At 39.4% G+C, this 25,999-nt stretch overlaps 15 protein-coding genes across 15 annotated transcripts; 7 read left to right on the forward strand and 8 right to left on the reverse strand.

The window, feature by feature from the left end:
• Positions 1-19: 19 nt before the first annotated feature.
• Positions 20-1,212, reverse strand: BBOV_II007660 (uncharacterized protein). The gene is made up of 4 exons (XM_001610234.2): positions 957-1,212; positions 565-651; positions 342-528; positions 20-304 (listed from the first exon to the last, which is right to left on the reverse strand). Exons 1-4 carry the CDS (start codon positions 1,189-1,191, stop codon positions 46-48), a joined length of 768 nt encoding a protein of 255 aa, XP_001610284.1. The 5' UTR covers positions 1,192-1,212; the 3' UTR covers positions 20-45.
• A 100-nt stretch (positions 1,213-1,312) lies between these two features.
• On the forward strand, positions 1,313-3,077 carry BBOV_II007670 (Rab-GTPase-TBC domain family protein). Its single transcript, XM_001610235.2, has 3 exons — positions 1,313-2,293; positions 2,331-2,514; positions 2,555-3,077. Exons 1-3 carry the CDS (start codon positions 1,409-1,411, stop codon positions 3,073-3,075), a joined length of 1,590 nt encoding a protein of 529 aa, XP_001610285.2. The 5' UTR covers positions 1,313-1,408; the 3' UTR covers positions 3,076-3,077.
• Positions 3,078-3,089: 12 nt separating this feature from the next.
• On the reverse strand, positions 3,090-3,950 carry BBOV_II007680 (UMP-CMP kinase family protein). The gene is made up of 2 exons (XM_001610236.2): positions 3,824-3,950; positions 3,090-3,787 (listed from the first exon to the last, which is right to left on the reverse strand). The coding sequence occupies exons 1-2, from the start codon at positions 3,845-3,847 to the stop codon at positions 3,197-3,199; spliced, it is 615 nt and encodes a 204-aa protein (XP_001610286.1). The 5' UTR covers positions 3,848-3,950; the 3' UTR covers positions 3,090-3,196.
• A 113-nt stretch (positions 3,951-4,063) lies between these two features.
• BBOV_II007690 (uncharacterized protein) lies at positions 4,064-4,540 on the forward strand. Its single transcript, XM_001610237.1, has 3 exons — positions 4,064-4,222; positions 4,257-4,385; positions 4,421-4,540. The coding sequence occupies exons 1-3, from the start codon at positions 4,175-4,177 to the stop codon at positions 4,484-4,486; spliced, it is 243 nt and encodes an 80-aa protein (XP_001610287.1). The 5' UTR covers positions 4,064-4,174; the 3' UTR covers positions 4,487-4,540.
• Positions 4,448-5,227, forward strand: BBOV_II007700 (uncharacterized protein). Its single transcript, XM_001610238.2, has one exon. It carries the CDS (start codon positions 4,483-4,485, stop codon positions 5,200-5,202), a length of 720 nt encoding a protein of 239 aa, XP_001610288.2. The 5' UTR covers positions 4,448-4,482; the 3' UTR covers positions 5,203-5,227.
• A 17-nt stretch (positions 5,228-5,244) lies between these two features.
• Positions 5,245-8,690, forward strand: BBOV_II007710 (ubiquitin-activating enzyme E1 family protein). The gene is made up of 9 exons (XM_001610239.2): positions 5,245-5,512; positions 5,548-5,747; positions 5,789-6,019; positions 6,056-6,757; positions 6,793-6,936; positions 6,971-7,421; positions 7,457-7,749; positions 7,786-8,514; positions 8,550-8,690. The coding sequence occupies exons 1-9, from the start codon at positions 5,371-5,373 to the stop codon at positions 8,679-8,681; spliced, it is 3,024 nt and encodes a 1,007-aa protein (XP_001610289.1). The 5' UTR covers positions 5,245-5,370; the 3' UTR covers positions 8,682-8,690.
• A 15-nt stretch (positions 8,691-8,705) lies between these two features.
• BBOV_II007720 (Vacuolar protein 14 C-terminal Fig4p binding family protein) lies at positions 8,706-11,230 on the forward strand. Its single transcript, XM_051767564.1, has 13 exons — positions 8,706-9,007; positions 9,044-9,115; positions 9,155-9,250; positions 9,286-9,432; positions 9,483-9,516; positions 9,551-9,620; positions 9,657-10,290; positions 10,327-10,422; positions 10,460-10,519; positions 10,556-10,629; positions 10,664-10,744; positions 10,781-10,920; positions 10,956-11,230. The coding sequence occupies exons 1-13, from the start codon at positions 8,711-8,713 to the stop codon at positions 11,066-11,068; spliced, it is 1,914 nt and encodes a 637-aa protein (XP_051623223.1). The 5' UTR covers positions 8,706-8,710; the 3' UTR covers positions 11,069-11,230.
• Positions 10,930-12,189, reverse strand: BBOV_II007730 (uncharacterized protein). The gene has a single exon (XM_001610241.2). The coding sequence runs from the start codon at positions 12,043-12,045 to the stop codon at positions 11,074-11,076; it is 972 nt and encodes a 323-aa protein (XP_001610291.1). The 5' UTR covers positions 12,046-12,189; the 3' UTR covers positions 10,930-11,073.
• Positions 12,190-13,908: 1,719 nt separating this feature from the next.
• On the forward strand, positions 13,909-15,461 carry BBOV_II007740 (deoxyribonuclease TATDN1 domain containing protein). The gene is made up of 8 exons (XM_001610242.2): positions 13,909-14,264; positions 14,301-14,401; positions 14,436-14,646; positions 14,682-14,767; positions 14,872-15,066; positions 15,101-15,236; positions 15,272-15,337; positions 15,374-15,461. Exons 1-8 carry the CDS (start codon positions 14,011-14,013, stop codon positions 15,414-15,416), a joined length of 1,092 nt encoding a protein of 363 aa, XP_001610292.2. The 5' UTR covers positions 13,909-14,010; the 3' UTR covers positions 15,417-15,461.
• A 221-nt stretch (positions 15,462-15,682) lies between these two features.
• Positions 15,683-17,677, forward strand: BBOV_II007750 (Kinesin motor domain family protein). Its single transcript, XM_001610243.2, has 5 exons — positions 15,683-15,859; positions 15,897-16,132; positions 16,168-16,300; positions 16,335-16,549; positions 16,583-17,677. Exons 1-5 carry the CDS (start codon positions 15,720-15,722, stop codon positions 17,665-17,667), a joined length of 1,809 nt encoding a protein of 602 aa, XP_001610293.2. The 5' UTR covers positions 15,683-15,719; the 3' UTR covers positions 17,668-17,677.
• A 790-nt stretch (positions 17,678-18,467) lies between these two features.
• Positions 18,468-19,839, reverse strand: BBOV_II007760 (putative integral membrane protein). Its single transcript, XM_001610244.2, has one exon. It carries the CDS (start codon positions 19,822-19,824, stop codon positions 18,508-18,510), a length of 1,317 nt encoding a protein of 438 aa, XP_001610294.1. The 5' UTR covers positions 19,825-19,839; the 3' UTR covers positions 18,468-18,507.
• Positions 19,840-20,403: 564 nt separating this feature from the next.
• BBOV_II007770 (putative integral membrane protein) lies at positions 20,404-21,870 on the reverse strand. The gene has a single exon (XM_001610245.2). The coding sequence runs from the start codon at positions 21,838-21,840 to the stop codon at positions 20,509-20,511; it is 1,332 nt and encodes a 443-aa protein (XP_001610295.1). The 5' UTR covers positions 21,841-21,870; the 3' UTR covers positions 20,404-20,508.
• Positions 21,871-22,846: 976 nt separating this feature from the next.
• On the reverse strand, positions 22,847-23,339 carry BBOV_II007780 (SmORF protein). The gene has a single exon (XM_001610246.2). It carries the CDS (start codon positions 23,317-23,319, stop codon positions 22,897-22,899), a length of 423 nt encoding a protein of 140 aa, XP_001610296.1. The 5' UTR covers positions 23,320-23,339; the 3' UTR covers positions 22,847-22,896.
• Positions 23,340-23,905: 566 nt separating this feature from the next.
• On the reverse strand, positions 23,906-24,450 carry BBOV_II007790 (putative integral membrane protein). The gene has a single exon (XM_001610247.2). The coding sequence runs from the start codon at positions 24,423-24,425 to the stop codon at positions 23,931-23,933; it is 495 nt and encodes a 164-aa protein (XP_001610297.1). The 5' UTR covers positions 24,426-24,450; the 3' UTR covers positions 23,906-23,930.
• An 88-nt stretch (positions 24,451-24,538) lies between these two features.
• On the reverse strand, positions 24,539-25,995 carry BBOV_II007800 (putative integral membrane protein). The gene has a single exon (XM_001610248.2). The coding sequence runs from the start codon at positions 25,818-25,820 to the stop codon at positions 24,684-24,686; it is 1,137 nt and encodes a 378-aa protein (XP_001610298.2). The 5' UTR covers positions 25,821-25,995; the 3' UTR covers positions 24,539-24,683.
• Between the last annotated feature and the right edge of the window lie 4 nt (positions 25,996-25,999).

A 25,999-nucleotide genomic window follows, 5' to 3' on the forward strand; every position in this document is an offset into this window, starting at 1 on the left:
AGGTACTAACAAATGATTTTAAAATAACTTGTTTCTATACAATAACTATAGCGATAACCTAACGGTGTCCAATACGGGGTTCGTTATAGACTCCTCTCCACTATGCTGGAACGTCCGTTCAATCAAACTCCAAAGATATTTACTAGTGGCAGGTAAGTCCATTTCACTTGTCTTCACGGTGACTAAGTCCCAAGTTTGTGTACTACGGTCCTCCGGCTCATTGAGAAGAGCAAATTGGACCTCCTTATCATTAGCACTAACAACAGTAATGTTAAGCGATGACGTCAAAAATTCATACAGCAGCCTAGAGATACATACAACATAACAATAAACAGGCATACCTGTCCCTTTCTTCAGCGTCAGCATCAGACGCTTTTTCGATCGTTGCGATGTCAGACAGTAACTTTTCCTGGTGTCGGGAACTCTCCTCGTCTAGTATAGATTCTTCATAAGCATAACTTAAAGCAAAAGCTTCCTCAATCAAAGAGCTAGCTTGCTGGGCCTGTAGCATAGAACTTTCATCGTTAACTACACATAAATGAGTGCATACAGCTAACGACATACCGTTGTTGTATGAACTCTCGATCTCATCTAGCTCCGCAGTCAGCTTGCGATGTTCTGCTTCGGCTTCCTCTAGTTCTTTCTTGAGACCTATGTATGTATCAGCATTGATCAAAACAGTTCTCTTGAAAAGAGACACCCGAGAAATCAGTTGTATATAACTTATTACATATTGACCGGAAAAAAACAATTACACTAAACCAAAACACAGTTATAAAGGCACGCATATGTTTCAACATGTAACGATATGAGTATACTAGATTAACATCAAGGTGGTACAGAGAATTATGACGCAATGGCTACAATGAATTACGTATAAAATATATTCATATACACATCCAGGTAATTCTACCACAATAAAGTGGCTCGGAATATAAATGTGTATAAGAACCAACCGTCTACGGAAGCATTGGCAGCGCGTAGTTCATCATCAAATACTTGACATAAGAATTGATGGACCCGTTCAAACTCATTGACCAATGACCATTCCTGAATATCATCCCGTATAAACGCACATAGTGCATCTACAGATGTAGACAACCGAGATTTTAACGTGAAGTTGTCGTCTAGGCTCTTGATGTCGAAACGAAGTTCAGACAGGGCTTCTAGTTGAGCCTCAACATCAGGCATTATGAGCCAATTAATAAATGTATATTTAATCTATAATTACAAACATAATGATTATGTGTCGCAGTTGGGGGATGATATAACTATAACTCCATGCACAACGCGGCGCTACAGGGAACATACGACATTAATGTAATGTGAAGAAAATAATATTTTAAATCGTAACATATATTTTTATCATGGCTCCTAACACCTCAGATGCATTTTAGATATTAATTGCATGAACAAAATGGTTCATATGACTGAACTGTGCTGTAACGGAAGCGAGGCTGGAAATAAGTCATCCAGTACTTCTGCAGATAACCAAAATCGGGATACGGACACATCGCAACAAGATGAATCGAGCTCTATATTTTCCATTTTTGATATATTTGGGTTTGGTAAAAAACCCTTGGTGGCACACCCAGCTACATACAACATGGTACCTACTATGCCACAATGCCATTGCGCACGTATCAAGTTAAAACCCGTTACGGTCACTACTCCACCAACTAACAAGGGTGAATCGCAGAGTGTAGTAAAACGTGTAAAGGTCGAAAAATGTGCTAGATTCAATTATTGGTGGCTGAAGTGTTGCCAGTCAGCCATGTTGAGGAAACCAGGTGTATATTGGAATCTAGTGGAATATCTCGATGAAAAAGTAACCATAGATGGTGTTAAAATGACAGTGGCTGATATAGTACTAGGACAGAAAACAACAACAGCTATCATGCTGGACATTCGAAGAACATACCCATCGCTTAGGTTCTATACCAGATATGGTAGGATAATGTTGAGAAGGATACTCTTGGCATATGCCTTCTTTGATCCAGAAGTAGGATATGTGCAAGGACTAAACTTTATAGTAGCCAATCTGTTATGGCACAGCACAGAAGAACAGGCTTTCTGGTCGTTTTTGTCAATGATGTACATGTACGACTGCAGGTGCATGTTTCTCCAGGGTCTGCCTGGAGTGTTTAAAAGATGCGACATCATTGAAAAGTGTATGCAAGACCACGTTCCCAAATTAACGGAACACCTGAGAAACGTCGGGGTCCATATACCAATGATCGCATCAGACTGGTTAATGACACTGTGCGCCAACTCAATCCCAATTAAACCCTTGGTACGTACTGTATAAGTTCTGATCATGTTGTTTTTAGGCACGATTGTGGGACTCGTTTTTCGCCGAGGGATGGATTGTTATTTTCAGATTTGTTCTATGTAGATTAAAGCAATTCGAACCATATCTACTCACTATAAACGATGTGGCAGATATTATGAAAGTCATAAAATATGGACACGCACAAAAGGCAGAAAGCTGGAATTTTATAGAGCTAATACCAGGTATTTCAACTCTACTAACGAGTTAGTCAATACTCTTTAGGCTTCGGGCAAACATTGGAGAACAAGGGGGTGAAATTAGTGGAGGATGCATACTATTCAAATTGTGAAAACCTTACAAACGATCCCAATAAGAACAGCAATGACAAAGATTGGATGGATATTGTAATGGCCTCAATGAAATTCGATGTTTCGGTAGAGCTGATCGATAAACTGGAGTTGCAATCTAACGAGGACGTATACTATGAATGTGCAAATTCACACAAACTGTTCCCAAATGAGGAAATAGATTGCAAAAGTGAAGGTTTGGTATCTAGGTCCAGTTCTGATAATGAAGAAAGTAGTATGATGTTATACAGAGATGCACAACCATCGGAAGATAACAGCCCATTACCTCCACATATCGCTAATGATAAATCAGCATACGACACCTTGCGCGCTCACAATCTTGGTGATGTAGCTGAAAAGCTGCAGAGTCTTGCAGAAACTATCCGGAAACAACTTGCGGATATCGGTATTGCCAACCCTTATATGTTACATCTCAAGGCACTCAGAGATGAGTGATCTTGCTTATATTAATCTATTTAGCCACGTTCTACATCCATTTTGTAGTTGTGTATATAACAACCATGAGGCACCTTATATGCCTATTAGGGCATTTTACTCTCCTAGTGGTATAATAAAATCACGAGTTATCACCCACACGATGGAAGCCCAAGTTGGCCAGTACTTTCACTATTTCGTCCCAAACGGCTTCCTTTGTGCCAGCAGCGTTCAACACCGTGCATTTGCCCGCCATAATCAACGAATGAATAATAGGCATAGTGTCATCGTAGTATACCTTCATGCGATTTTCAATTGCAGCGGTCGCATTGTCCGTGCGTGCGCATTCATTGATGCGAGCAATAATGCGCTCACGACAGACTTCCATGGGACAGTCAAAAGATAACATGTGAACTAACTCAGTGTTATGCGCCATGCGCAACGCCCAACCTTTAACGTTATCCGCGTTGCGAGGGAAACCATCAATTATCACAATCTCACGACCCCAACCATATGACTCCATCTTCTTCAACAAAAGCTCTATTGTTATCTCAACCGGTATCACCTTGCCGGCGTCAATGTAACTACGGATTAGCTGTTGGTTCTTAGAGTTGGGGTTTGCCATTTCTTCACGAAGGCACTCTCCAGCTGATATGTGTTTAAAACCAAAAGCGCGTACCATACGCTCCGACATCGTACTTTTTCCGGAGCCAGGAGGACCGGCAACAGTTATCTGAATCATTATTAAACAGTATACACATCAACGTACGATCTTTTGTCTAATGGATGCCATCGTTAATTCCCGTACTATATAAAAGCACCAGCTGAATATGGTTGTGTGTATCCTTAAAATACAGTGATACGAGGCACAGAAGAATAAGGTGGAGCGAAATATTAGACTGAACTCAATAACACCTATATGGGGAAGCTGTAGAAAAAATAACAGTTAAAACGCCAAAGAAGCATCAAATAAATGCTCACAACTGTTACACATATATAAGTTGTAGCAGCGATGCGCTATAATAGGAGAATCACGCAGTTTGTGCGATAGAATATCCACATCAGTGTCGTACAACGCTAGCAAGGAAAAAGCATATTACACATACATAACCATTACGATATGAGTACCTCAGAAGGTATAGTGGATGAACGTGAATCATCTGAAACGGTGTGTATTATTACGATATATTTATATTCGATAGGAACCTTGCCATGAAACTAAAGCAACATACCAAAAATGCTTTAACGCATGGATAAGAAATGACTTTCTTAAGGGAAATATGGAAGATAAATGTAGACCGCAATTGTTAGAATATAGAGCATGTATAAAGGTTGGTTTGTAGGTAATATCTCAAATGAGCTTCAGCAATATTTCACCAACAGGAAGGAAGTAGAAGTGCTTAAGTGTATTGAGCAATATGAGAAACAATGATCGAAACTTCTAAAGAAATAGATGCTATTAGACAGCAATATGAGCCATTGTTGAAAAGCTGGATAGAAGATCAAACTGTTGTGGATAGATGTTTAACTGCTCTGGCCAGCATACTGGAAACATATATCCTGTTTTCAGGTTTGGAAAATGAAAATGTTGACTTATCCAGTGTGTCAGTTGATAGAATATTGGAAAGCTATTCCGCGGTTAACACAGAAAGGCAATCTGAATCTATCTTATATGGCCAAGCAATGGATACGATTTACAGAATCAAAAAAACAAAACCAATTGAAAGGGGCACTGCATCGCCACTCATGGCGAATTTAACAGCCAACCTACCTGGAGCAATTACATTGTTTTTAAATCACAAGAGTAACTCTGCAACGAAGATATTGTACGAAATGAAGCAAGCATGTGAAAAACATGATAAAAGGACATTACCTAAAATGGAAAAATTGTCGTCAATGGCTGCTCTGCACGTTGCTAGGGATAGCGAGTGTAGTGACGCAGATAATAAAATCGCAGAAGCGATCCAACAGAGCTTCGTCACCGTTGAAAAGGATATCAACACTATTTTGGAACTCATCGCATCAGCAACGCTTGACCCTTATGAAAAGGAAGAGAATATTCAAGCGTATCTACAGCAAATCAGTGGTTATAATATCCAGAATGTTAAGCCATTGTGGCGTATTATAAAATATGGACCCACAATTTAAGAGTTGTTAGGAACCGCCACACTGATGGGACGACAAAAAGTCTCAATGCCCCAATTTCAGCACCCATTTATAAAGTACACATCGTAGATAATATTGTGTTAAAATTGTTTTAAATTATTTTTATATATTAAAAGTAATTTAACATTGGGTTATCAAAAAGATTCCAAAATGGATATAGACGATACCGCCTCGGAGGTTGATACCGACCTCTACTCGAGGCAAATAGGTACATTCGGTATAGAAACCATGGGTAAAATACAAAAGCTAAAGGTTCTGATACTGGGTATGAAAGGAGTGGGAGTAGAAATAGGTATGTATTACACCATAGGCCTACACATTGTTCAGCAAAAAATCTTGCCTTGATGGGTGTAGAAGCTATTTGCATCACAGACGACAACATAGTTGAACGTAGAGATCTAGGTGTGAATTTCTTCATCAGGTCTTCTGATGTAGAAGTTAAGACAGTCAGTGATGCTTGCTTACATCACTTACAAGATCTTAACCGAAACGTTCAGATTACAGTACATCATGGGCCAATCGTAGAGGTAAGTACATGATCAGCTAACACTCTGTAACGTTAAAACAGGAGTTAATAACAAGGCACGATGTAGTTGTCTGCTGTGATCAACAATATGAAATGTTGATTAATGTCAATAGGGCATGCCGCAACAACAAACTGAACAAAAGAGTAGGATTTATAGTAGCTGATACCTTTGGAATGGTTGGTGCTGTATTCGTAGATTTCGGTAATGAGTTTGTTTGTGTTGACCCATCAGGAAAGGAAATCAATACCGCAATAGTATCAGGTATATCTAATGTAAGTTTATTTCTATCGGTTTAAATTTGTTTTTAGGAAGAAGCTGGTCTGGTTTATATTCATACAGAGGGTAGTATGCCATTCCAGTCAGGTGATTTCGTCACATTTTCAGAAGTAGAAGGTATGGATGAACTAAATAACATGGGTCCAATAGAGATAACCATCAAGGATAAAGAGTCGTTCACTATAGGAGATACTCGTGGGTTTGGTCAGTACGTGACGGGTGGTATTGTCAAGGAAATTAGGAGATCTAAACAAATTGATTTCATTAGCCTCGAAGATGCCATACAGAATCCATCGAAAAATGGTTGCATGATAACAATGGATCTCAGTCTTATAGGGCGTGCTGAACAGTTGCATTGGATTAGCATGGCATATCGCATAAGTGGGCAGAGTGCAGACGCAGTGTTGGCCACAGCAAAGACATTGAATACTAAGGCACAATCATGTGCAGTTGAAAAGATTGATGAAGATGTTCTCAATAGTTTTGTAAAAAATGCTCGTTATAGGATATCGCCCATATGTTCCTTTGTAGGTGGTGTTGTAGCCCACGAAGTGGTAAAGTTCACGGGGAAATATCACCCGATTGACCAGTGGCTATATTGTGATTTTACATTACCCACTGAAATCACATCTGGAAATAATAGTGATATTGGATACGACTCTAGATACAGTGATCATATTGCAATTTGGGGTAGAGAAATACAAAGCAAGATACAAAGTGCAAAAATTTTTACGGTAAGTCAATTAGAGCACATGTAATTCATCTGAAGGTTGGATCCGGTGCGCTTGGATGTGAGTTTATGAAACACTTCGCACTATTGGGTTGTGGCACTCAAAATGGAGGTATAGTTAAGATTACAGATAATGATAGGATTGAGGTTTCTAATATTAGCAGGCAGTTTCTATTCAGAAAGGTGAGTGGACTAACCAAATCCATACAAGTAACAGAAACATGTTGGTATGTCAAAATCTAAGGTGGCTGCAATATCGGCAAAAGAAATCAATGAACACATGAAGATAGATGCCTTAGAGTTAGCAGTTGGAGCAGACAGTGAAAACATGTTTAATGATAGTTTCTGGGAGGAACTAACAGTTGTTGTGAACGCCTTGGATAATATAAAGGCAAGAACATACGTAGATGGACGCTGCGTATGGTATGAAAAGCCCCTTTTGGAGTCTGGAACGCTGGGAACTATGGGAAATGTTCAAGTTATTATTCCTCACATGACACAATGCTATAGTGAGAGCCAAGACCCCCAGGAGAATTCAATTCCACTGTGTACCCTAAAACACTTCCCTTACCAAGTTGATCATACAATACAATGGGCTAGGGACCTTTTTGAGGGTATATTCACACAGACTGCACATGACTTGAAAAGAATACAGCAAAACTCGCCTGGTAAGTTATTGTTTTTTCCATTTATTCTGCGTCAGATGTAGACGATATATCGGACGAAAAGATTTCATTAATCGCGAAGCTATTGAAAATTAATGATACTAACGTTAAGACGGAACTCTTACAGATCGCCGCAGAGCTTGTTAACAAATATTTTATTAACGATATCAACCAGCTGTTGTACTCATTCCCCAAGGATCATCGTACGTCGGATGGACATAAATTTTGGAGTCCACCTAAAAGGATGCCGACGCCATTAACATTCAACCCTTCTGAAAAATACGTTTCTATGTTTTTGATAGCTACTGCTAACATACTCGCCACAGTTATTGTAGGTTTAAATCTATATTGATATATTTGTATATAGGGTAAAAAGGTACTTGTCAATCAAGACGACGTCGCAATGATGCCACCCATGCAATTTGAGCCGTTCAAACCTAAGATACTCAAACTATCGCAGGACAAACTAAATGTTGTGGTTGAAACCCCGGCGGAATGCACTATCTCGAGATCTAAATCAATGCAGGAGATTATGAATTCACGCAATGTGTTCGAATCCGTCGAATTTGAAAAGGATGATGATACCAACTACCATATCGAATTCATTTGGGCGACGGCAAACTTGAGGTGCCAAAACTACGATATCGACCAGTGCGATCGTATGAAGGCAAAAATGATATCAGGCAAAATTATACCTGCCATTGCCACAACCACCTCTATGATAGCGGGACTGGTAATGCTAGAATTCGTAAAGACCATCTGCTATCAAAAACTCAAAATCGAACACTTCAGAAACTCATTCTGCTGTTTGGCAACTCCACTGTGGCTGCAATCGGAACCTATGCCACCAACAACCACTTCGGATAAGGAATATGACCCCGTTGTTGGTGGAGCAATACGTGCACTTCCACCAAATTTCACCGTTTGGGACAAAGTGAAAATCAATATTCCAAATGGTACAGTGGGAGACGTTATAGAAGCCATACGAGTGAAATTTAATGTGGAAGCAATCATTCTTTCAGCTGGGAATACTTGCATATACAACTCTTTCATGCCTGCACATCAAAGAGAACGGCGTTCACAACCAATTGCCCAAGTAAGTTTTACACATCGGTATATAATGGTTCTTAGCTGCTAGAGAAACTAACTAAAGCTCCATTGTTACCGTCATGCTCATACCTAGTTATTGAGGCTAGTTGCACTGATGATGACGACGTAGATGTCGTCATCCCAACCATTCAGTTTGGGTTTAGAGCCACATAACTAAATATCAATATTCTACATTATGTCTTATGTATAATATGGTCGACTACAATGTGGCTATGAGCCACGAATTCCTACCGAAGCATACACATGAGTACCTTGTTGATGGTAATCCAGAATTCCGCAAAAGAGGACGAAATGCCATATCTCAGGCCGTAAGTAACTTCTTAAATGATGTTGAACAAACTGATAATACAAATGAACGTTGTGATGAGGCGGTACAACGCTTCGTTGATGTTATTGTAACGCACTTCATGGATAACGCTATTTCGGAATATCGAATTGGAGGGATGATAGGGTTAGCATCTGCTGCTATAGCTCTGGATGTGAGTAACTAAGTGTCGCTTATCATATAGGAACAGGCTCACCTCAATCGCCACGGAGATACATTTATCAAACTTGTCCTTCCATACTTCACTGACCAAGATTCAACGGTACGGTATTACGCGTGCGAGGTAAATATAGTTACATAGATATTTAAAGCTGTGCAGTCTCTGTACAATATAATTAAGAAGGCCAAACAGGCATCCATGCGTTGCTTCAATGATATCTTCGACGGGGTTTGCAAGGTACTTTTAAAATTAATGAATCTATTCTATGGCAGCTCTGTTGTGACGAAGACGAAGATGTGAGACAATCATCGCAATTTATAAACCGATTATTAAAGGAAATAATAGTCGAAGAAGGCAATCACGCCGTCAATCAAGTTGTTGATCTCATCGCCAGCCGGTTATATGTAACAAATTCTCATGTAAGATTACTATTGGTACTGTATTAATTAAAATAATAATTCTAATGCAGGTTTCATGGATTAATACAATCAATTCTTTGCCAGGTTTGTAACCAATGAACGCTTTTATCATCAGTAGAAATAAACATATTGAAGCATATTCCAAAGGTTTATGTCGGATTATTCAATTTTCTGATCGACAATAACAGGTAATTCAGTGGTAATATACATTATCAATTTGCAAGAGATGTGAGAAATGCAGCTGAGCACTGCTTAAAGGAGTTTTTGGCGCTTTTCAAAAATGCGCTTGCAGCAAAGAGCGAAATCATCAGTGATGAAATGTTGAATGTCATCTTAATCAACATGAACCGTGATGAGTATGTAATTAAAAAAACTAACATACGTTGGGTTAAAGAAATGGCATCATTGCAACCAAATGTTATTCATTTTGATGCTTTTCAACTATTACTCAAGTCAGTCATCATCTCTATTGCCAACCACCATGGAGATGTTAGCGAATGTGCGCAAGAAGCGAATAAATACTTGTTTCGAATGGCCAAAGAGCAGCGCAGTGTTGCTAATGTTGAAAAAGTAGCACATGAACTAGTATCAATACTGAGTAACTATCGCAATCAAGTGGTTGTATTGACAGTGTTGCAATGGATTGCTTTGCTATTGGAATTAAAGCCACTGATAATGAACGATATTGCATCGACCGTTAGTATGACCATAGTCTCCTGCTTCAAACACAGCGACTCGGAGATTATTATGGAAACCATCATCAGAGCCATTATACTAGTGATTGGACTTGGAGATGAACATTTTGATCTAGTATCACAGCAACTCTTGGAGCTTTTCAAAAGGGATGAAATACTACTGGTATGTATTTATTAATATGATCCATATTACCCGCAGGAAGATCGCGGAAGTAGAATCATTATTAATGTTGGTACGAAAGTAGGCTTTGAGAAGTTCTATGGTGTTACATCGAAGTGTCTTGAACGAGAAACTGTTAGTAAAGTAATATTCATCTACAATCGCCATACAGGATACTAACTTCCTCCAACGAATGGTGCACTCACTCAATTGGACTCTATTAACAGCTGAGGTTAGATCGCAATTATTGTGAAATGTAATACATCAGGAAACCAGGGAAATGAGAATGTACCTACTTACTGAACGTGGAGAAGATTTGGGCATTCAACTTCAAACGTGCTGGTATTTTGTATTTATGGTTAATATAACATTCCAGGGAACATAATTTGGCAGCAGCACTGTCATTAGCTTTGTGGCGTGAAAAATATGACCTAGCGTCCAACATAATTCTAAGAATGTAAGTGATATCTAAAATATACAATGTGTGTTTTAGATCTAAAATGCATTTCCATGTCGAATTCTGGCTATGGATGGATATGGTCGTACAACTGTTAGATTCTGAAGTGTTCATGAAGATGAGGTTGCACCTTTTGCAACCCCTTCAGCATCCTCGGCTTCTAGAAGCATTGCTAGGTATAGAAGATAATATCTGTGTCAGACAATCTCAGGTTTATCAATGATACTCCCACAGGGAGAAACAAATAAACAACTTATGCAAAGGCTCACTATATCCCAAGCTACACAAATCAGAGAACAGCTAATGTTGTTGATCCCAAGGTAATCATCTTAACGACCATTTCGCCGTTCACAGTCAAAGAATGTGTCGATACATTTACTCAAATTTTGCCAAGATAGACCGAAGCACTCATAAAGTTCAGATGCGGCTAAAAACCAGGGAGGTACACCGCAAGGACCGAATTGGTGAACAATACTGTATCCATAATAACATGATGAACTTAGTCGTCTGATTATACTGTCAATAGCTAAAAGGAAGTCTGTGGGCTGTTCCAGATAATGCCTGCCTGAATATGATAATGCACTCAGCATTGGGTTTATCCACTTTATGTAGAAAGAAGAAAATATGTGTCGTAGTATGTGCCACAACCTAGGTTGAACAGATATCAATAGATCAGGAAGTGGTATCCCATTTTCCTCCAGCATGTGTAGCTCTTTCTGAAGTCCAATTTGCAAAATGTATTCATCCGATGGAACAGCATACCTAGAATCTGTATCATAACAATCAGTATTAACGACGTCTCCATCACATTTATATGGCAATTTAGGCCCTAAATTAACGTTTATAATCCTATAGTGCGAATGAGCACGATCCAAAAAGGTTAAACGAATACCATTACAGTGTGAGTGATGCGATGGATTAAATTGCGATATCACTGTATCTGACCCTTTATATTCCAAGTAAAAACTATTGTGCAAATCACCATGAGAATCCGTTTCGGGTCCATTGGTAAAATCGACATTCTTCATATCAGTTAATGATGAACGTTCAAAATCGTATGACACTCTGATCTGTCTCATACGGCATCCTGCATACTTTAAACAAAAATGACGTCGCATGATCCCTCGCCAGTCGAATATTGTAAAAAAGTGAACATCACGGCCCATTAAACTAAATGCATTGTCCAGAATGCTGTCTTCCAGAAGTTTCATCGGAGTAAAACGCACGTATGCGTCATTAAAAACAGCTACGACATGAGACAAAACCTGCCTGCCACTAGAAGAATCCAGCAAAGGATCCATAACTATAATGCATATCACAAAATATGTAAACCATAGTGCGGAATCAGTAAACAATTACACATTGGACTCTAAATAGGTGTTAATCGTGCCATCTAATTACACATTAACGCTATAGCATTAGGTTTGGCTGTAAAGATTTATCTCCCAATGTAAACTGTAGGTCTTGTATCGCCAATCGGTAGGGACCACGTAGTGAAGGGTTTATGGCAAATGGTCACCATATGGACAATCAATGCATCAAATGAACTCTAGTAATGTTAATGATGATTTTAACGTCGTAAAATGGTTATGTGTAACTGTCTATCCAAATATATTCTAGTTCTTGGTGATAGGCAATATCCCAATTGAGGCTACAGTATATAAAGCTCACTTAGTACCATTTACTTATGAAATCTAGCATCAATCTTCTTTAATGCAGTGTAATCATGTTAAACAACATTTGAAATGTTTATTAAATAGGATGTGTCACATTTTACACATTACATAAGCATTTCCTTGAGATGTATTCAGTAATCTGTATTAAAAATCGAAAGTTGTCATCCTCATATGATATAAATGGTGAAGTATATTTTTACTGCAATGACTACTATTTTAGCAAACAAATTTTAATATTCTTAAAGGGGGAATAAGTCGGCCTGAGAGAATGCTTTTTTAACATCTAATTTGTTAATGCAGTGAAGTTTTTATTGCATATAAATGTATCACATCTTCGGTCGATAACTCAAATGCCGACTCTGTTTGACTAACATAGCTCTCTTCTATCATTTATCCGGAAGGGTAATGTCTGTCTTTCTCAATCCACCGTGATGATATGATTATCACGGGTTTGATCTGTTTTTGTAAATGTCATTTGGCGTCTACTAAATGTTAAGAGGAATTGTTTTTTCACATAAATGGTCTGGGTTCGATGGAGAAATATTGTAATGCTACCGAACCATTAATTTGATGGTTGTAAAAAATTGGCATTCATAACATGTTACTATTGCAAAGCTTTGTCAATTCTAATGATAATATTATCTTCTCGTTTACTTGTGCTGCATTGATATAGAGTGGAAATATCAGTGATTAAGGGAATTCAATTGTACGTACCTGTCGATAATAGGCCAATATGACATCCTTCTATAAGCAGTAATGTATGTTAACAATATGCTGATAAATGTTTAATACGTTATGCATCATTCTCAATATCTGTCTTTAAATAATGGACTGCAAGACACTGTTTATTTATCCACCTCATTGATAAATAAGAGACAATAAGTTGACTGGCGTCTATAACTACCCACCAAACCAGACTGTCAAACCATTTGTTTGATTCATATATTCTGATATTAGAAGTGCAACGACTATTAAAGGTACGTAAAATCGGAAGTGCAAGTGTACATAGTATTTAAGTAAATAAATTCATCACATACAAGTGCCTATCGAAAGTTAACCGAACATAATAAACAACCAATGAAGAGAACGTTTGCAACAAAAATAGTGTAGTAACGGTGTTATTCCATAAATATAAGAATAATGGTACGATAGTAAGAAGAAGTTAAAAACCTGAAGGATACACAAATACATTGTGATACAGACTTTATCATATTATGCAACTATAAATAAAACGCTATTCATATATTTAAATCGGCATTATCATCGAATTAAGATTCCGTTCGCGCAAACCTAAACAGGAAAGAGTATATATAAATGTTAGCATAAGAATGAGCTATCTAGATGAAATAATGAAAGTAATTATACATAAGATCTAGTATTTTAAAAAATCTTATTCAGGTGTTCAACTTAACAATATCTATTGATTTGTTTCATACGGTTCTTGTCCAACATCAAAAGGTACAGTACATTTATGATGCGTATAATGATAGTATTCTACAGTACAATAGCATTTAATTCACTGTGACTAATTTCCTGTGCAATGGTGGTTTAATGTGTAACGTCATTCTTCGAATATCGTAATGTAATTTAATGGGTGGCTATATAAAATATGGCATTATGAACACTAGGTTATTTCTGCCTTCCTTTCTCACACATCTGATTTCTGTATCACACAAAAGGATTAAAGGTGTAGGAATAACGCGCAATCGCTCATTTACAACAATGGAAGATCTGGACAGGGGCAATCATGATTGTGCATTCATAGACATAGGTGCAAACCTTGTTGACAAAATGTACAAAGGAGTTTATAACGGGAAAATAAGACATGTACCGGATCTGGCAGGGTATTTTTTTGTTGAAAGTGTTCAGTGTAAATCCAGGGTAATAGAAAGAGCTAGGAAATCGGGAGTTGTAAAAATGATTCTGACAGCTGGAACTCTCGGTGATGTCTACGAGTCACTAGAAATATGTAGAGAATATGGTAAAATGTTCTTATTAGTTTCCACATGGCGCAGATCACACTGGTGCCTCATTATTCACAACCGCTGGTGTCCATCCTACCATGTGTAATGAATTTATCAAGAACAAGTTTCATATGACAGCACAAGAATACATTGATGCTCTGGATGATGTCATCACGCAAAATAGAGATCGTATCATTTGCATAGGCGAATTAGGACTTGATTACGATCGCTTGAATTGGTGTGAAAAGGAAACGCAAAAAAAGTATGTTTATAAATAAACAAAAATAACGCCACCAGGTACTTTGAGATGCAACTGAATCTGGCTGAGAAACATAGTCTCCCTCTTTTTTTACATATGAGGAATGCCACAGAAGATACGATCGGTAGGTACTCAAGTGCCCTAGCTATTGATAGTATCACGCTTTTGCTTCCGTAAAAGCCGTTATACCAATATTCATGTATCATACAATATATATTGTTTCACTAGATATATTAATGCGGAATAAGGATAAGTGGATCAAGGGTGGAGCAGTATGTCACAGCTTTACTAGCGATGCTGAATCATTGCAAAAGCTCATTGACCTGGGAATGTACATAGGAATAAATGGTTGCTCCCTGAAAACAGCAGCAAACTTAGAAGTGTTAAGACAAATTCCTCTCGACAGAATTATGTTTGAAACTGGTAGGTTGTCCATTAACACAACTAACGTACGTAGATTGTCCATGGTGTGGAATAAAGGCAACGCATGCCAGCATCAAATATGTTAAGACAATGTTCCCCGTTGTAAAAAAGGCAGAGAAGATGACAGGAGATACAATATTTAACCAAAGAAACGAGCCTTGTTATATAATGTAAGTCAGGCAGAAGAATAGACATTACTCTATAGACAAGTGGCCGAAGTAGTACACCAGATTGTTGCACCAGAGCTAGATTTCAAAGAATTTTGCAACAAGTAAGTTAACTTGATGCTAATTTAACGAGTACACAGAATCTATGAGAACACAGTGGCACTTTTCAAGGTGATGGCCTAGAAAGCCATAACACATAGCCTAACACTGACAAATACTTTACACATCAATGAACCATTTGTGTAGATGTATATTAATCTATTTCGGTTTCCAAAAGTATAAAGGTATTCATAAATGCATGTCTAATGGGTTATTGACGTGAATGTGTAGTGGCTATCGTGTGCCTCGATGATTAATGGTATGCTACACGAGATCATAATCAACACATCGGTTTCAAAATACACATCATTCTTTATATAACTTCATACCACATACTTTGTATACCAAATAGCTTCAATGTGTATTGGATTCTAATAGAACACTATTATGATGACGGTAGCACCAATGCATAAGAGTCGTATAGACGTCATCGTCCGCAAAAGGCCGCTTAATGAGTTAGAAATAACTAGAGGAGATACAGATGTTGTATTGTGTAATGACACTGCGGCCATAATTGAGGAACCAAAGTGAGTTATCTTACCATGGTTTAATGTTGATGACCAGATTGAGAATAGATGGAACAAGTTATATTGAGCGATATGAGTTTTGTGTGGACCGTGTTTACGATGAGCATGCTGACAACCATACTGTATACAATGATTATGTGAAACCATTGGTTGAGCTTGCTTTTAAGCAGAAGAAAACGTGCTCCTGTTTTACTTACGGTCAAACGGGTAGTGGCAAGACGTTCACAATGATAGGTTCTAGGCAACTAAAAACGTTCAAACATGATTATATGCGTAAGTTCATTATCCATCTGGTTCAATTACCTCAGCCGGTATTTATGAATATGCCGCAAATGACATATATCAAATGCTGCAAAAACCAGAATATGAGGGAAATTTAGATGTGGTGATCAGTTTTTATGACATTTATTGCGGAAAGCTCTACGACCTCCTTCAAGATAGGTATGCCAATGATACTCATAGTAACAAGTCGTAGGAAACCATTAGAAGCTTTAGATAATGGAAAGCGTGAAGTCATAATTAAAGATCTGTCTGTAATACAAATGAAAAGTAAGGAAGATTTAATGTCACATATGTTAAGAGGACTTGCCCTGAGAAAAATAGGCCAAAATTCACAAAATAGTCAATCATCAAGGTCACACGCCGTATTAAGAATAGAGTTAAGAGAAAAGTTAACATCAAAAAACAGTGGTATGTAAAGTGATAAACCGATAATCGTCCCAGGTAGTATTGCCTTTATAGATTTGGCGGGTAGTGAGCGAGGCGCAGATTGCATAAATCAACCGAAGCAGACCCAAATGGATGGTGCAGGTATCAATAGATCTTTGTTAGCGCTCAAAGAATGTATAAGGTCGATGGATATGAATAAGGCTCATATCCCTTTCAGGGATTGTGAATTAACGAAAGTGTTACGAGACATATTCGTAGGTGAGAGCCGAAGTCTCATGATCGCAAACATATGTCCGAGCAGCTCGAGTTGTGAGCAAACGTTGAATACTCTACGATATGCGTCGCGTGTGAAGAATTTTAAACAATCGCAAACGCATTCTAATACTAGTGTTCTCTATAATCCAGGTTACACAAACGCAAGGAAACCTAGAGCGAGTGCGCCGAATTCGGGTATTACCAAAACACATAAATCGAAACTGACCGCACCATCTACTGCTGTGTCGTTATCTCTGAATGCTAAAGTTAAAAATTCCGGAATCACAACAAGCAGCATGCAAGCATCGCAAAAAATTGGTAAATCGACAGATTCCATTGATTTCATCGGTAAACCATTGGTTATACGCAACATGTGTCCAACTTTGTCTTCTTTGTGCTCCGATATATCAGGAAGAGAACATAACATACTACCACGTGATCGAAAGAGAGCATCTCGGTTACCTAATCCTTTTCAACGTTTGGATTCATCTATTAATTTGCAATCATCTGCGGGGAATAATGTGGATATAGTAATGGATGATATAGAATTGAATGATGAAAATCAGAGGTTATATACATCTGTATGTGACTCACTAGATTATGTAATAGACCATTTTTATGATTACACTGCGTCAAACGACGATGAGGAAAGAGCGTTTCAAGCCTTAAAACGAGCAGAAGAATTGAATAACAGAGCTCTGTTGATGGTTATGAGTTCAAACTTCGATAGAGACAGTAGGGATTATATCGATTTCCTCATCAATAAATTCAAGATGCAAATGAAACCCCTTTTGTTTTTAAAACAAGCCATAGAACAGCATAAGCAGACCATAACAGCGGAATCGAAAATATCGCACAATAACGACCCTCTACTTAATGAATGAGTTTTCTTGTGGAGTTGGGCTGATATTGTAATAGAAATCATGCGGTACCATCTGTCAAATTATTTATGATTATTATTCTATCAAATTGCATTTGTTGTATCCAACAAAGAGATATAAACCAATGCTACAGTGGTTGTGTTATTTATCTTCACTTCGCAAAATCGTTGTGATATTTCTGCGTATCCATCATCCATGAACATTTCAACTTCACAATGACAATACATGCACTTTTAGTTCGGTTACAGCCTTTGTAGACTTACTGGCACATCTCTGTCTATGCAATTACCTCACAGCTCGTTCGGCATCCATAGTATTCAATTTTCTCATTTGGCAGTATCCTCCTCAGTGATAACGAACATATGAGTCATATATTTGCTCATGTTAATTGCCACAACCGAAATGCCATGGTCACACCAATCTAACATTATTATCGGTTCTCATCATTAATACTAATTAATTTATTCTTTCAGCTCTCCGTCTGACATATATTTCCATCAGCCACTCATTCAAACACTATTTTCTATACAAAATAACAACACTGTTTTTAATTCTGATTAGTACATATAGCATCCAAACATTTGTACGTGTTCTGGCAAAAGGGGATAGATCAGAATCACTAACAAGGAAATCCAATCCCTAATAAATGATAATAAAAGGTGTATGATTACAAAGCGATACTGAATAGATTATTTGTACATAAACGTAGTTTCGAAATGTATAATACGATTATGTAACACGCCTATACGACATGAGCCATACAATGCTTATTGCGCCAATTTAAAGCATAAATACATATCCAGTCATTCAAATTCCAGGACTCTGTCCTGACAGTATATCCAACTACTTAGCTGGATGCAACCTAGAATCATGGTAGACTCCTCCTACTGATTCTGGTCCGCGAAGTTGACAGGGTTCACTAGGCTCGGGCTCCGGTGTAACTGGAGGTTGGACTTGTTCAGGTGCCCTCTTGAACCAGGAACCCATGCGTTTCAATAAGCCGCTCTTGCGACCATAGATTATAAACAGTACAAGTATCACAAGGAAGTAGGCGGGAATGGCCAGGGAGTGCCATCCTTCAAACATCTTCGGCACTGCTGGGTTCCCCTTTGCAAATGCAGCAACGCCCATGACCACTGCTGCAATGACTATCATGGCCAGTAGGAAAAGGCCTAGCATGAAGCATCCCACTTCCCATACAGTATGGTACTGTCCAAACGGCTTAGCTGCATGTAAACAGTATAGCCACAAACCAGTAAATACAAGCAATAGAAACAGAATAGGGTATATGGCGTGCTCGTAATGTCGTTTAGCAGGAGCATTGTCCATTTCACAGGCCAACATGGCACATATTATACAACCGATAACTGCACCACCAAACAGTAAAAATATACCTTCATAGCCATTAAACGGCGTGCAGCACATATTGATCTGGTATGCACTTATCACAAGTGCTATCAACAGTAGGTAGTTGAGAGTAGCAGATCCTTGGTACACTTTCCATTCCTCTTTGTCTTTCATTTGTTTCATTTCCGTTTCCACTTTACCGTTTTTGTAAAACAGACCCAAGTTAACAATATAACCTAGCAGGTGTATTAAATTCAATAACGCTATCACATAGAACGCTTTGCGGCTCCTGGTCATGCACTTGCCAAAGCAGTGTTGCTTATAGGCTGCAATGATGAATCCAACAAGTGCGATTATCTGGAGTCCCGAGAAGCCCATGGCGCCATAGACCCGGTGTTCAGCCTTTACGTAAGACTGGAGTCCAGTAGGCTCCAGCCACTCCTCAGGAATAGTAGCCAGCATAACTGCTACGAATGAGCAGAACACTACCACAAAGCCTAATCCTATGAACAGGGCCCGCCTGCGGCATATAGGAGTCTCGACAAACGAGCACTTGTAGCCATAGACGTGCAACAGTATATACATCACCATAATAAGAAATGATAGTGGTGTCTTAGTTTCAGATTTGAGCAATGTAGGCTTTTCGGTCATTAAATTACCAAAAGCCTCCACAACGGCGTTGATCATCAAGGCGCAATAGAATCCTAGCCCCAAGACGGCAACTACCAGGAAGGTGATGGTAATCCCTGTCAATGGTACCAGTGGTACATACTTCTCGGCATAGCAGCCGATGCCTTCCTTTATCCCTGGCATCTTCGAGTGATGGTGGCGATAGTTAGCTTGAGACAGGTGTGTTGGCAACCTGCTTTTAATGGCACCTATAGGTACAGGACCCAGTGCGGGGAGAGTTATACACTTGGTACAGTGTCAAGCAATAGAGTCTACGTACGAGATCCTTACATGACCCGGTTACATATACATCAGTGTGAACATCCGATAATTGAATTACACTACCGTCAAGCGATATGTCTGCTAGAGCTACACAGCGCCTTTGGAGTAACACTTAACGGAATAGCTCCAAATGGATCATGCGCTCTGGTCCAGCTCCTTAAGAGGTCTTCCCTAATACTCCCAAACACTCTTTCTGGGTTTTGTCCTATTCTTCTGGGTTTTTAGGCCAATTTAGGCTGTGTTATCAATGGCTAGCCAGGTCCCCATAGGTGCTTTCAAGGTCAACAGTCAGTGCTAAAAAGACACTGCACTGTGATAGCAGTGTAGAGATAGCTTATAGAACCACGTTTTCATGTAGTTCACTGCACTAGTCTGCTCAAGGATTCTCCAAGGTAGATGGCATCTGGTAATAGAACAGTCGATGTGATTGCTCAGTACCAGTTATTCCTAAACGTACAACAATCCCATCATAGTACATTGGACATAGCATGCTTCCTTTCCATAGCTATTATTCGTATCCTGATTCATTCCGTTATATAACATCACTCAGTTTGTTGGATGTAACCACGAATCACGGAAGACACCTCCTGATGACTCCGGTCCGCGAAGGTTACATTCACTACCCGGTGTTTCAGAGTCTGAGTTGTACAAAGGATTGGCATCCAGCTCATGGGCGTTGCTAAGGAATCGTTCGTCACGCGCCTGCTTGATGAGCCCCTTGATTACCTTGATGGCATTGCCCTTGAACCCGAACACTAACATTATCACAAATACCACAAAGCCGTACAGAAACATGGCTATTAACGTCCCACATTTAATGTCAGCCGCAATGCTTGCGATATTAGTATGATATTTCGCCCCCAGGGCTATCAAGGTGGATACCAGTAATAGGAACAGTAGCGTGAATATCCCGAAGGTTATTACATCCGGGTTGTAGTACTTGCACAGCGGCCTCTTGGCATGAATGTACAAGAATAGTGCAACCGTAAGTATATAGAGCATAGCGATAAGGCCTACGAGGGTCCATTGCTCTTGTGTAATGTCTGGGAACATTGACAGACATACTGTTATAAGTATGCCTACGACAGTGCCAGTCAGGAATATGAACACACCATCACACTTGGTAAATGACATGCAGCATAGGTTTACCTGGTATGCACTGATACACAATCCAATCACGAAAATGTAATTAGCCGCTGCCATGAACCTGTGCTTGTGCCAGGTAGTCTCCTTATCTCCATAGTCATTCGGGCGCTCTTTTAAATCATATAGTGTATACGCATGGGCAGCAAATACCAGCATGTATATAAATGCAAACGTGTAGAACACCTTCTTGTTAAGTGTCATGCAGCCACCGAAGCAATGTGTCTTCATAGCGCAAATAATGAAACCGAACATCGCCAGCAGCTCAAGGCCAGTGAATCCCATGGCGATATAGGCACGTACGCCACCATACGCATCGTCCTTTCCCACGTTAATCCCATCTGTTGGCATCACCATTACGAACACTGCAAAGAATGCAGAGATGACGACCACGAAGCCTAGTATGAACAATCCACTGTCCCAGGAAGTCCATCGTAGCTTCATGAACCGGCATTGGTAGCCCAAAAAGTGTAGCGCTAGATGACTCAGACAGATAGCAATGCTCAGGGCAGTCATGTCAGCGTTCTTAGCCTTGAACTCTCCAGGCTGCATTGCCTTCAACTGTATACCCTCTACAGTGGCTATCAGCAACATTGCCATACAGAAACCGAACCCTAGTATTGCTACCAAGATGAACAGTAGCTTAGCGATTGGCATGAGGTACCTTACCTGATCAGCCACCTTAGGGGCAGCCTCATCAGAGTAAGGGCCTATACCAGCCTTAATACCCGGCATCTTGGCTAGATATTGGCAATAGACACGCGCGATGTACACATGGAATTGCCTTGCGGGTATCCCCCATACACCCTGGGAATGACATGGAATACCAGTGGAAGTAAATCGAAATGTGTTGTACTGTCTACTACTCAAAAGGACGGGTTAGTTATTGGTAGGATTGTAATAGTACTCATTACTAATCACTACTGCCCTAGAATGCATACACTTTTAGTGACGATACAGTCAATGGATCTATGTGTACCACCTGGTAGGCCATATAGAATTGCTTCTGTTGCACCAAATCAAGATAAAAGTGTTCATGTAACATGGCAACTACATAGCATTGTACATTGTTTATATCATACATGTATGTAATAATTCCAGTGATACTTTAGCATTCTCCGCATTGGAATCCATACGAATAGCTTTGTTACACAATACACTGGTCAAATATCTCTAAGTGTTTGGGGTTATCAATGAAGATGGTACCCTTTATAACCTTGAATTGTCTATCTCACTGGTATCCTACTGCTATATAGAATATATTGGACTCTTTGCTACAGCAGTTCTATATGGTATCTCTGGGTTACATTTTATATACAATGATTTATCCGGTAGCACTAGTGTACAGTAACATCATGTGGTATCTCTGTCAGGCAATCTATTGTGTTACTACTGATGTCCCTTACTATTGCAGTTGGATGACATGACATTTGTAGGGTCAATTGATAGCACCCATTCCGGGTCTAGCGGGACTAATATTGATGACATTCTGTAATGATATATCCTAATGGTTACACCCTACAGGTGTTGAAGGCAACAGTAGATATCTATATGGCTTCTACAAAAGTGTATCTAAAAGGCCAATGGACATTGCTAGAACAGAGGCACTTATACACGTTCATGAACGCATTTGATGCTAGTGTTATTGAAGATAGTCTATGTAGATGTAGAATGACATACTATGCCATATCTATCATTAAATATCACTGTAGCAATCTATGGATATATGTGTACTATGACATTACGATAACTGCGTTATTATCAATGTACTCTATTATTGGCGATTTACAATTAGAAACCGTATGAAGCTAAACGCTTTGCCTGTTGCTCTTTCTCACTCAATGAAAAAAACTTCCTAATACGGTTTCTTGTTTTGCTCTTTATTGGCTCATTAAAATCCATTGATACATCAATGGCTAAGTCAAATGGCAACTCGTCAAGAAGACGTTTTCTGCTTTTAGGCTCGGGTAACAAAAGCCATTCAAGAGAAAGGTTGGAAGGTTCTCCTGTCTTCGTGTTTTCTGGAGTGAAGGTCTTTGGGGGCTTCTGTAGTTCCGAAGGTTTAGTAGATGGTTCTTCATTATCACGTAATGATCCGATGTCTGATGATTCCTTCTCGGGTTGCTCCGGGGCAAGCTCGCTAGACGTGGTGATAGTGAAGAACCCGAATGCCACAACTGCGCATAGCTTTGGTAAGGTTTTAAATCCTAGCATTTTGGTGAGGTCAATAAGGAATGAGATTCATATCTTTTGGACGTATAGTTATCGCTATGCCCCATGCATAGTACATGCGAGAAGAGTAACTCTGGAATACACCTATCTACAATAGTTATTTGTATCCATTATCGCTGGAAATAGTGCTGTATCCCACGGATGTCATATATCATTACTGCAAAAGCCGTACGGCAACATACCCTATACACTACAATATCATTACTACAATTTACATTTAATGTTAATATGCTATTGTATGGTAGCAAATGATGTATTGGTCATATCTGCTTCATTGATCATAGGAAAATACACTAAACCTGCTGGTGTCTAATTATATACACAAGTGCCACGTGAGTTATGTATAGAAGTTGCTTTCTGTAGAAGACTGTATAATACCATTACAGTACAGTATTATAAATCTATTAAGAAGCGGTGAAGATGGCCATTGGGTACTATCTTTGCGATCCACATTACATTCCTTTGTTAGCAACGCTAGTCCACAGAATTCACATATCTGCAATTGAGTGCCACATACAGGTAAATAGGTGTTGCTGTATTGTTGGCATCGTAAGAAGTAGCCTATACTATTGGTGTCCGCAGTCTCTCCATAACTACCCAGTGGAATCCACAGTACTCTTCACTACAGCTGCCTTTTTGTTTTTAAAGAAAGCCATCACCTTGTTTCCATATAACTTGTAGACCATGTACCCAAATAAACCCATCCAAAATACTATGGGTATTATTAAGAATGCTACGTACTCTTTCATTTCACCTCCTTTAACGCAGCAGGCCACAAGAGCACCAACAAGCAACAAGCCACTCAGTACCCCAAGGACAATGGTAAATGTCTTGTTATGCTTGACCACAAACTGCTTGTATCTTTGGTAGAACCCTTGGGATTCAGCAGTGCGTGATGTAGATTCCTCAATATCTTCAGGCCGGTCTAGGTCAGCTGTAGTGGAGCTATTAGGTGACTCTGGAGTACCAGGTACTGTATCCTGGACAGCGGTAGTCTCATCTGCAGTGACATCATAGAACACCTCGGTTATACATAGTATAGTAGTGTAGAGTAATAGTGCAACACTAAGTTTACGGTACCGTACCATTATGGTGATGTAGTGGCAATGTGGAGATGCTGTATATGGTAATGAGTAGTGCTAACTAGCATTCTATATGTATTCTACTGCACTACTGCTAATGTATAATGCCCATTATTGCATATGTTCACCAATTTCTGAACACTACTCTCTATTATATACATAATACAAATTACTCTTCCACAGTGGACGCTCCCAGTTCATATTGGGCTACCCAAAGTTAGGCCATTAAGTGTATCAGGGTGGTAGTGGAAGTACTCACTAATACTACTCCTTTGCGATATCAGTGTCTGGTGTAGTGTTCTCAGCACTGTCAGTAGTTTTGAGATCCTTTTTCTTGGGGAGACAGGAATTCCATCTCCATGTCAACAGACCACATCGGTATGCATACCAGAGTGTTGGTACCATCAGTACTATTGAGTAGCCCAGCAAGGTGAATTCCAGACCTTTAAGTTTGTTGTCATTCATAGCAATCTGTATCACTACCACTACCAATGCTACTAGTATAACTACTGCTGCGAATAGCCCGAAGCACATGTAATCCTTGGGCCAGTAGAATATCCCCTTATATTCCAGGCAGTACCAGGTAATACTCAAGGCTATTAGATGCACTGCTAAGAAAGAGTACGCTGTAGCGCTGGATGATACTGAGTCCTCCTCTTCCACAGTACTGGGTAGTGCTGCCAATGCCAATATGGAAACCAGTGCAAGAGCGGATACAACTAGGGCCACTACCTCCGCGACTGTATATGGTAACCTTAGTGTAGTATTCCATAAAACTGCCATGGCATAGCATTGAGTACAGGGAACTAACACTTTACCAAGGTAGCTAACACTCCATATTTCATTTAAGTTTTCATAGTTGTAATATTCTTGGGTGGGAATAAAGTTATTACCGAGATACTTTACCATTGATGCTGTCACGGCCAACACTAGAAGTACCACCAGTACTACCACTATTGCACTACCATAGCATATGTACTGACTCTTGCAACATGGTCTACAGAACAGGTTACACTTCCAGCCGCAGTATAGGGTGCCACAAAGAATAGAGAGTACAACGAGTAATACCACTGCAATACCGTAAATAGGATATATCGAATCGTGGAATAGAACCTTCCATAGACCCCAACCTACTTGCTCCAGCGCCACTGCCACTACCTGTAGTACTACTAATAGCACCAATAATACCCAGTGGTACCAGGTCATTGGGGATACGAGGTAACCCGCCTTCTTACATTGCCATAGACATACTCCTAGTAGTAAAGTGGATAGGGTAGTACTAATGGGTAGTATTGTCGCGTTCACAACGTCTACAAGGGTCAACAAGAAACCCTGTGCCTGGCAGCACAGGGAAAGCCATAGTATCACCAGTACTATAGTAGTACACGTGCTATTATCCATCGTGCGATAGGAATCTACTAGAGAATACTCATAAGTAGTGATATACTTACGATAACCTGGGATTCCATGGTAGTACCAGGGTAGTACTCATGGGTACCCAACTGTAGTGATCTGGTTGGTCCGGGTGAGGTTAGCTACAGACACATCTAGGATGGTCTCCTTAGGCGGTAAACGCCTCA

This window comes from Babesia bovis, chromosome 2 (genome assembly GCF_000165395.2).
Source record: "Babesia bovis T2Bo chromosome 2, whole genome shotgun sequence".
Classification (NCBI taxonomy): Eukaryota; Apicomplexa; class Aconoidasida; order Piroplasmida; family Babesiidae; genus Babesia; species Babesia bovis.

Excerpts from the sequence above, each read along its gene's own strand:
- BBOV_II007660 (XM_001610234.2), bottom strand. The coding sequence starts at position 1,191 with ATGCCTGATGTTGAGGCTCAACTAGAAGCCCTGTCTGAACTTCGTTTC. Across the intron at positions 529-564 it reads CGAGAGTTCATACAACAACG|TTAACGATGAAAGTTCTATG; the intron begins GTATGTCGTTAG and ends ATTTATGTGTAG. Across the intron at positions 305-341 it reads GACGCTGAAGAAAGGGACAG|GCTGCTGTATGAATTTTTGA; the intron begins GTATGCCTGTTT and ends ATGTATCTCTAG.
- BBOV_II007670 (XM_001610235.2), top strand. The coding sequence starts at position 1,409 with ATGAACAAAATGGTTCATATGACTGAACTGTGCTGTAACGGAAGCGAG. Across the intron at positions 2,294-2,330 it reads CAATCCCAATTAAACCCTTG|GCACGATTGTGGGACTCGTT; the intron begins GTACGTACTGTA and ends TGTTGTTTTTAG. Across the intron at positions 2,515-2,554 it reads TTTTATAGAGCTAATACCAG|GCTTCGGGCAAACATTGGAG; the intron begins GTATTTCAACTC and ends AATACTCTTTAG.
- BBOV_II007680 (XM_001610236.2), bottom strand. The coding sequence starts at position 3,847 with ATGGCATCCATTAGACAAAAGATC. Across the intron at positions 3,788-3,823 it reads CATCCATTAGACAAAAGATC|ATAACTGTTGCCGGTCCTCC; the intron begins GTACGTTGATGT and ends ATAATGATTCAG.
- BBOV_II007690 (XM_001610237.1), top strand. The coding sequence starts at position 4,175 with ATGAGTACCTCAGAAGGTATAGTGGATGAACGTGAATCATCTGAAACG. Across the intron at positions 4,223-4,256 it reads AACGTGAATCATCTGAAACG|GAACCTTGCCATGAAACTAA; the intron begins GTGTGTATTATT and ends TATATTCGATAG. Across the intron at positions 4,386-4,420 it reads AATATAGAGCATGTATAAAG|CAATATTTCACCAACAGGAA; the intron begins GTTGGTTTGTAG and ends AATGAGCTTCAG.
- BBOV_II007700 (XM_001610238.2), top strand. The coding sequence starts at position 4,483 with ATGATCGAAACTTCTAAAGAAATAGATGCTATTAGACAGCAATATGAG.
- BBOV_II007710 (XM_001610239.2), top strand. The coding sequence starts at position 5,371 with ATGGATATAGACGATACCGCCTCGGAGGTTGATACCGACCTCTACTCG. Across the intron at positions 6,937-6,970 it reads GGCAGTTTCTATTCAGAAAG|AAACATGTTGGTATGTCAAA; the intron begins GTGAGTGGACTA and ends TACAAGTAACAG. Across the intron at positions 7,750-7,785 it reads ACATACTCGCCACAGTTATT|GGTAAAAAGGTACTTGTCAA; the intron begins GTAGGTTTAAAT and ends ATTTGTATATAG.
- BBOV_II007720 (XM_051767564.1), top strand. The coding sequence starts at position 8,711 with ATGTATAATATGGTCGACTACAATGTGGCTATGAGCCACGAATTCCTA. Across the intron at positions 9,116-9,154 it reads TCACTGACCAAGATTCAACG|ATATTTAAAGCTGTGCAGTC; the intron begins GTACGGTATTAC and ends ATAGTTACATAG. Across the intron at positions 10,423-10,459 it reads AGTGTCTTGAACGAGAAACT|GATACTAACTTCCTCCAACG; the intron begins GTTAGTAAAGTA and ends ATCGCCATACAG.
- BBOV_II007730 (XM_001610241.2), bottom strand. The coding sequence starts at position 12,045 with ATGGATCCTTTGCTGGATTCTTCTAGTGGCAGGCAGGTTTTGTCTCAT.
- BBOV_II007740 (XM_001610242.2), top strand. The coding sequence starts at position 14,011 with ATGGGTGGCTATATAAAATATGGCATTATGAACACTAGGTTATTTCTG. Across the intron at positions 14,265-14,300 it reads CATGTACCGGATCTGGCAGG|GGTAATAGAAAGAGCTAGGA; the intron begins GTATTTTTTTGT and ends GTGTAAATCCAG. Across the intron at positions 14,402-14,435 it reads AGAAATATGTAGAGAATATG|ATCACACTGGTGCCTCATTA; the intron begins GTAAAATGTTCT and ends CACATGGCGCAG.
- BBOV_II007750 (XM_001610243.2), top strand. The coding sequence starts at position 15,720 with ATGATGACGGTAGCACCAATGCATAAGAGTCGTATAGACGTCATCGTC. Across the intron at positions 16,133-16,167 it reads GTTCAAACATGATTATATGC|CCGGTATTTATGAATATGCC; the intron begins GTAAGTTCATTA and ends CAATTACCTCAG. Across the intron at positions 16,550-16,582 it reads GTTAACATCAAAAAACAGTG|GTAGTATTGCCTTTATAGAT; the intron begins GTATGTAAAGTG and ends TAATCGTCCCAG.
- BBOV_II007760 (XM_001610244.2), bottom strand. The coding sequence starts at position 19,824 with ATGCCAGGGATAAAGGAAGGCATCGGCTGCTATGCCGAGAAGTATGTA.
- BBOV_II007770 (XM_001610245.2), bottom strand. The coding sequence starts at position 21,840 with ATGCCGGGTATTAAGGCTGGTATAGGCCCTTACTCTGATGAGGCTGCC.
- BBOV_II007780 (XM_001610246.2), bottom strand. The coding sequence starts at position 23,319 with ATGCTAGGATTTAAAACCTTACCAAAGCTATGCGCAGTTGTGGCATTC.
- BBOV_II007790 (XM_001610247.2), bottom strand. The coding sequence starts at position 24,425 with ATGGTACGGTACCGTAAACTTAGTGTTGCACTATTACTCTACACTACT.
- BBOV_II007800 (XM_001610248.2), bottom strand. The coding sequence starts at position 25,820 with ATGGATAATAGCACGTGTACTACTATAGTACTGGTGATACTATGGCTT.